The sequence below is a fragment of the Osmerus eperlanus genome, chromosome 10 (genome assembly GCF_963692335.1).
Source record: "Osmerus eperlanus chromosome 10, fOsmEpe2.1, whole genome shotgun sequence".
NCBI classification, from domain to species: Eukaryota; Metazoa; Chordata; class Actinopteri; order Osmeriformes; family Osmeridae; genus Osmerus; species Osmerus eperlanus.
In genome coordinates this window covers 3109002-3117309 of record NC_085027.1, presented here as the reverse complement: position 1 = coordinate 3117309, position 8308 = coordinate 3109002, and the positions used below count along the sequence as shown (strand labels likewise).

Sequence of the window (8308 nt, the reverse complement as noted above, 5' to 3'; positions counted from 1 at the left end):
GCTGAACTGGCCCAGGAGATTGGTAGGGTTAGGGTATAATCTGAACCAGTTTTAGGTGCCTGCAAGGGACAAAGTCTCTCAGGATTGTTAAATATATTAGGCCTACCATTCTTTTGTCTTTTAAGAAGCTCCCAATTAACAAATATTTGTTCTTGCCATAAAGTGGACAATGGAAGTTCTCTGAAACTAAAAATAATATAACTTCAGATATTTGATAAGTGAAACTGGTCAAATACAACAACAATCTGCAACATTACAAAATATGCTTACAGCTCTAATGTACACTGAACAAAAACATAAGCGCAACATGCAAGATTTTGTTAAGAGCTCATTTAAAAAATCAGTGAACTGAAATTAATGTATGAGGCCCAAATCTATGGCTTTTGGCAAATAGTTTGTTGCACTGATATTTTTGTTCAGTGTAGTAAAATACCTGAGGTGCAGCATACACTGCGTGGTACAATATGAACGCGTCCTGTAGTTTAGTCTAATTTAATCATACCAGAAGATATTCTTTGATACTCATAGCTGGATTAAACACTAATCACTTGCTTAATTTGATTGGTTTTGGAAGCACATTTCAAGTAGTGACAGACAAGTGATCCCACTCATTGTCTGTCCTCTGGTGCCACCTCCTGGAAGAGTTCACACATGACACGCTCAAGATAGTGTTGCATAATGTCTATACATTTCTGCATCGGAAAAGGTTTTGAGATTTTATTAGACTCCATGCTATGTGTCGTGGACTCCACCGTTTCAAAGGTTCAAGCTGTGTACGTGGAATTTAGACTGCAATCACAGAGGCAACAGGAAGAAGTTCATGAGGTGAATCTGATAATGTAGTCAATGTTCAGCGTGTATGGAATGCCCCCTTCATACCTCTTTACTCCTTGCACAATTAGTCTTGAAGTAGCCTAGTCTACTTCTTGACGTCAAATTTCTATATTTATGATCAAAATACAGAATGAAAACAAAGCTCATAGTTGTTTATGAACCACTAACACGTCATAAAAATAAGAAAATAAACAGTATTATCTTGGAGGCATGCTATATATTTCAGACAAAGTATCCTCAAAGGAATTGTGACAACTTTACAGATAAACAAAAATCATGTAAACATGATAAATAAATGCCTTTTCTGCTCATTTCCTGCTTTCTAGACTACAGTACATTACCTGACATTGTCTTGGGCTATGAGCTTCTACAGTAACTGTTTGATAGTCTAGGCCTAATATCCTGTTGTTAAAAAGAGCCAAACATAATGATGAGAGGGAACAGCTGTAGGCTCTAAGTCAAATTGTCAAATTGCATGTGTTGGCGTGTGGGACAGTCTTGTTATATTCTAGACCGATCCAACCACAATTTAACATGTGCTAGTCTGGCTTGTTTGAAACGCGATTTCACAAATAACTTTCGAAACACGCAAGGGACGCAATCCCTTTTGTCATCGACACTCTATCCCGCTTTCATTCAAACGAACCCCAAAAGACCCGCTGAATTTCCATGTTCTCTTTGCAATTTCAAAGTTCCCTCTGCAAGAGAGGTCCACCCAGCTGCGCCAAGGACGACGCTGATTAGCCGAGTTGCGCTCATTTGCATTAACGTCAGTAAAGGCTGTAGGTCAATCCTTGCGGGTGCTTTTATTGGATGTGCTGCTGTCAAGCAGTGCTGAAGAATTGGAAGGGCAAACGCTAGGAAGGCAGAGAAAAGACTAATAGAAACCCCATTATGTAGCTTATTTCTGCGTATCCGTTTATAAATATCAATCCCATGCCTTCCTTTTTGAAACACGAAACTTGGGGACGCGGAGCGTTCTTGTTTTTGTAAGCGATTGCATTCACCAGAGGTGGTACCTCAACATATGATTTGACAGCCTCTACATCTTTTTTTTTTTTCAAAAAGGGAAAACCGTGGGCCTATGATACACTAACCCATTTTTACCCGGGTTTGTGATCTGTGGCGAAGCTTTTTCAATCTGACAACGGATGTCTGAATGGCGATTTTACACCAAGATTTCTCTTTTTCCGAATTGTGTGATTTCTGTAGATAAATGGAGTGTTGTGTCAGACTAAATGTCATTTTGTTGCATGGGGGAATCTTGACATTGGAGCGACTGATCAGAAGAATGCTATGCTGTGTGAATATTTTAGCCTGTTGGTGATGAACGGCTCAGGACTGGAGCAAACTGTCGTGAGAACGGGTTTGTGGCCAATGTCTTGAATTGAAGTAACCAGATTGTTAAAGGAAAAGAGAACTCCCCATAAAATTGGATGGTTTTGGGTGGGGAGGACGGCATCAGTAGTGGCTTTGGACAAACATGGATAAAACTATTGCATGAATTGAAGAAAGCTGACGTTTACTTGAGAAGAGTAAAGTTTAAAACGAGAAAATGATGATGTGGTACGAAGACGAGCAGAGGAACCAGAGTGAGGGATCCATTGCCAATGGAATCTGAACAGCAAAATTGAAGAATAGCGGGATTCATGTGTACGAGGATAAAACAGACCTTTTGGAAAATATCTTCAATTAACTTAATGTAAAGGACAGAGAAAGGAAATAAGCTTCCTGGTAAGACTGTAGGGGGAAGAAGGATATATATATATATATATTTGTGTATATATATATATATATATATATATATTATTCATGCTTTCTTTATGCTAGGAAAACTGGGTAGACACGTTTTTACGTTAAGATTAATCCAAGAAAGAAGACGTCTGATGACAAAGGCCATTACGAATGACATTCGGGTATAAGTAAAGCACTTGGGGAAAATAGTGTGAAGTGGGGTTGAAGCATGGGCTGTGCTTCAAGCATTCATATCTCAGATAGGGTGGTCTACGGTGGAAAAGAGTCCGAGGATGCCCACTCGCCCCAGCAGACTAATACTACACAGCAGCAAGGAAATCCTGCCTCGGGACTACCGATAAAACCCTCGAGTTGCAAGGTGAGGGAACGACTCCGAGAGAGGAGACTGTGTTACCGTGTTTGATGTCACGTTTAATTAAGGTTGTTTTTTTCCTGTTTGTTTTTTATTTACAACACTTCTATTCTAAAGTAACGTGGACCTCTTAGATTGATACCTAAAGTGGATTACAGTTAACTGTACCTCATGCCTGCCTTCAATCCCTATCGACAGGTCAATGGGTCATGAGCACCAGTCATAGGGTTGATTCCTCCACAAGCTGCGGGCCTGGGGTTAAAACGTAGGGAAGCAGTGCACAGCATTAATGATGAACCATATCTCTCATCACGTAGTCGTTCCCTAAAAAAGGTTCTCAAATTAATTTACTATCAATTTGTTTACAGCTTCTTGTAGGCTAATTCAATGCATACAGAATAGTTCAGATGTTTGATTTGTAATGTATGTGTGGGGTTGAGCTGAAACTGGACCCATCAATTCAATCTAACTGACTTAGCAGCTACTGTGAGTGTTCTATTTTTCCTCATGTTGAATTCATGCTGGCATGCTAATTGGGTGTGCTCAAGCCTTCGGCGAGAGCACAACCTTTGTTCTCTCACATATATATTATTGGGTGTGCTCAAGCCTTCGGCGAGAGCACAACCTTTGTTCTCTCACATATATATTATTATTCTTATTATTCTTTTTGCCCCCCTAAAACTCAGTCAATATTTGGCCTACATAGACAACGTAGGTGTCAAAAGTTTCGTCTTGGTAGCGATTGAGTTGCTTCTATCGGAATTTACGTTCCGTTGCATGGTTTGGGCTTAAGTTAAGTTTTTGTGGCGAAAAGTGAAGCTAACGGTGGCTAATTTGCTAGCCACAGTCACTGACGTTACTAACGTCACTACGTCACGAAAACACGCGTGACTACCTGTAGCATAACATTCGTTTCGCATCTGTTAACTTGGGGGATAGCTAGGCTAACTATAGCTTTACTGCAAGGCAGCTGCAGAAACGCCACAAGCAAAGAGGCCAGGGTGATAACTATTTACTCATTTTACTTTGTGATGACACACAATTGTGATGTGTAATGTACAATATAAGCTGATATTATTAAGGAAGTACATCTACTTTCGGAACCACTAGTCTACTATTTCACTGAAGTATTAGCATCATGACATTAGCCTGTGTTGCCCGGGCAACACATACTACAGTGGTCTATGATGTATCTGTTTTCAATCGTTAAAATAAACATTCCTCACATATACATTTTCGTTGTAGGATTTATTCTGACATTAGTAAACGATTTGTTGGTGAAATTACCATTACCTGTGGTTTCAAACCAGTGTAGCTCACTGCAACGCTGTAGCTTACGCGAGACACACTACAAAAACATCTACAGTACACAGCTGTTTAGGAAGTCAAACGGCGACAGAAAATGTTCGGCACTCCCCTTACTTAAATCAAAAGTCTATCTAACTACTAACCTGAACTTCATTGCCACAGCCTAAACGTTGTCAATCTGTTCATGAAAATAATTAATTTCAGCCTAAACCGTACAACGGAACGTTATATCGAATTCAACCAACGCAATCGCTACCAAGACGAACACAGCAGTAGTCTAGTACTGTACCGTAGTAGAATTTACCGGGGCAGCTTCTCCACACAGGGCTATATCGCATTTTGCGTTACTGACAATGAATGATCGCTACCAGTGAGCTTTTTATGAATGAGCGATTTTCCACTAAATAAATGTCAAGCTTATTTACGTTTTTGGGGGCATATTTTCAGTTAGCAGATGGTACTGTTTGAATCGCGATTCCATCTTCTACTGCCGGTAACGTCGTAGAATAATCTTCAAAGGGGGTTCTTTATTAATGAATGAATGCAATATGAGTAGGCTAAATGCCTGAAAATATCACGAGAAGGGAAAACTTAAAAGGACGTTTAAGTCATAGAGATTAGGTCAATTTTTACACCGCTCTGACAAATTTATTCGTTTTGATTCAGCTATGAGGCTGCCTCTTGCAGGGGAAATGAGAAGACATCTATTTCATTCTACACTTCACTCGTATTTTGAGTTGTAAATGAGCAGCAACAAATATATGCTTTTAAATCTGTGTAATCTTTATAAATAATAAGTATGCATTTTTATATAAAATATACAGAAATATCAGTTGTAAAAATGACATTAAAAAACGGACCCCTGTGCAACCGATGCAAGCAAGCACACCCTACAATTTCCCCAGAAATTGTACCCTCTCTAGTTTATAGTTGTAAGTTATGCCATAGCCAGAAGATGTGTGTTGGACTTGAAGTAATCGTGTCACCATGTTGTTCTATTCTGCATACAGAGCTGTTTCCTTAACACTAGACGTACAGGACAGGTATAGCAGGCTTGGGCCTGTCTTAGGGTAGACTTAAGTACTTAAGGCATCTGGCAGCTAAAATAACCTAATAGAAGTAATGTATTGAAGGACTCATACTGTGGTATACAGCATACAGTCTTTGTTAAAAACACTCAGATGTCCTTACGTAGAACTTACCAGAAGCACATGTCTATTTCCATCAAGTGGCCTATGAAATCAGCAGCATGAAAGCTTGTGTGTTTATTTTAAGCAGCTGGGTTTGGATGAGGAGATCTGATTTCCATACCTACCTGCTGTTGGAGATCAATATTGGGCATTGATCGCTCGGTCACTGCTTCAGTGTTCACAGCTATGGCTCTATCGCCCCAGCACTGTTCGCAGTGTCATTATGAAGAGCAGTGGACACAGAGCGGGCGGATCACAAACAACACTGTACACATGTCATGCTCTGTACCACATGACAGGGTCAGGCACGTGACTTTAGTGTTCTGTTTATAATATAAGAAATCCAAGGTTAGGATTAGGCTTCGGGAAAAATGCAACAGGCCCAGTCTTCAAAGCTATTGACTTGTTAATCAGTAGTTGTATTGAATATCAGTTGACTTTTTGAATGAGGGGGGAATCGAACCGAGCTCCGTGGAGCCGAGCTGAGGCCTGTTTGCGGCTCCTCATTGGCTGCTTTGATACTTCAACTAGCATTACATCACAGCCTCATGAAACTATTTATTCTATTTCTAAAACATAAAATAGTTGTTTGTACATTTATTACTATAATAACTGTGTACACAATGTTGTGGGCTCCCAGACAATGTTTCAGCTGTTTTCCATTTTGTTATGTTCACCTTATGTGAGTGTGTATGTTTGTGTGGGTGCCAATGTGTGCTTGTGTATTGAGCGCATGTTTGTTTGACAGACTGCAGGCTATTTGAAGGCCTCTGTCAAGCTGAATGCTGTGGCCAAATGTCGCCACAGGATCCAGTGAGAAGTCAGTGTTTATGTCATACCCACTTGGACAAAAAGACAAACAAAAGACTACGGGTCTGTACGGAATGAGTGTCAGAAAAGGAGCGCGTATGGATGTGTCAAAAGTGTATGTTTCAATGTATACGTCGCAAAACAAGTCTCCACTCAACACAGCTCCCCTTCGAAAAACATGGCGCCCTTATTTAAACAGCAGATGGATGGATGGATGTGATTGGCTGATTGGCGATGGCTGATTATTGGATGCAGGTGGGAGTTGGTACTGGAGGGTGTGATGATTCGCTGCTGGGGATAGGCCGTTTTCCAACACCACCTACTGGAACACAGACAGAAAACGAATACAAACAGGGTGGGACACGTAACAGTGGGACACACGCCCCCTCATCAAGACGCCAGGGACATCACTTCTTACACCCAGTTAGACTAATGGCAGAGAAATCTCCTTGAATTGGAAAGGCTGAAGCGTTATGATGGAACCCACACTGCAATTAATCTACTTCACTACAGACTTGGATATTATAGACTGGGTTACGATAGACTTGAATTCTATAGACTTGGATACTGTAGACTAGGAATATGGTAGAGTTGAATATAGTAACTTAAAGGCTGTAGAATTGAATATTGTAGTCTAAGATGCAATGATCCACACGATGATTATCAGTTAAAAATATTGACTTTGCCACCTTCGGTTTGTAATAACAACTGTGATCTGTGGGTGATGAGAGTGGCGTGTACTGTCTGCATGCATTTGCAAGTGTGTGCAAGGGAGATAAAGGCGTTTTATTCGGGAGAGTGTGTGTGTGTGTGTGTGGGGAAGATAGAGACGTGCTCGTAGGGAGTGTGCTCCACTGCTCAGATTGGGCGCTGAGAGAGTGATGCGAGTCTGTGTCGTCAAGGATACGTTACCATCTGGGCTGCTCCGGCTCTGATAAGGCTCAAGTACAAGGTCTTGTGATGGTTGTTGTAGTCTGTGGGTGCATTTCTGGCTACATGTGTGGACAGACAGACAGGCTGGCTGTCATAAACACAGGCCGACAGACAGACAGGCTGGCTGGCTGGCATAAACACAGGCCGACAGACAGACAGACAGGCTGGCTGTCATAAACACAGGCCGACAGACAGACAGGCTGGCTGTCATAAACACAGGCCGACAGACAGACAGACAGGCTGGCATAAACACAGGCCGACAGAGAGACAGGCTGGCTGTCATAAACACAGACAGACAGGCTGGTTGGCATCAAGACAGATGGATAGGTAGACTGGCTGACTGACAGGCAGGCTGGAGGACTGGCAGACAGACAGGCAGGATGGCAGATAGAAGATTATTGTGTCCGACAGACACAGACAGGCATGGGGGCAGACAGACAGGCTGACAGACAGACAGGCTGGCAAACAGACAGGCTGGCAGACAGAGAGACAGGGTTCAACCAAACACAGCAAAGTTTATCTAGCCTTGCTCTATGAAGCCCGACGGGGTCATGCAGGGAAGAGAGCAAACCCAATACACAGGTTTGGGATCAGTTTGCAACAACTTGAACCATTACAGGGGTTAAGAGAAACCCCTCTACAGCATGCTGGTTCCGTATGCAGCTTGTCCCCAGTCTTAGTCTGCAGACGTTGCCCTCTCCCTCACACCCTGGTGTCTGCTCAGTGAAGACCAGTATTCTGGCTGCAGAAGTGATGTCAGATCAGGTGATTCCTCTGAACCAGAACCTGCTATCGAAGCACCACTGGTATACTTGTGTTCGGCCTTAGAACTTTTCGGTCGAGTTTAGAAGACTGGCCCAGTGGTTTGTCTGACTTCTCTTCAAGATGAGGGCTTCCTGTCCCCACATTGCAGCCGTGTGCTTTCTTGAGCCCTCTCTGGCCACTGGAGTGGAGCTGACGGGTGTGTGTGTGTGTTCGTGTGTGTGTGTGTGTGTGTGCATGTTTAGAGTCTAACTTGAGCGCCATTGGGTAATTTATTCCAGAGGAGGGCAAAGGCTTAGTATGGTGATGAATTAATCCACTGTGCTGCTTGTGGAGCTGAGTGAGGAGCGGAGAGACTGATGTT

General features: G+C 42.2%; 1 protein-coding gene across 1 annotated transcript in view; it reads left to right on the top strand.

Moving 5' to 3' along the window:
- Positions 1–1558: 1558 nt before the first annotated feature.
- pde8a (phosphodiesterase 8A) overlaps positions 1559–8308 on the top strand; it is a 32743-nt gene continuing 25993 nt past the window's right edge. The window contains exon 1 of the mRNA XM_062470637.1: positions 1559–2947. Coding sequence (XP_062326621.1) covers positions 2798–2947 — 150 coding nt within the window. The 5' untranslated portion in view covers positions 1559–2797. The remainder of the gene's footprint in view (positions 2948–8308) is intronic.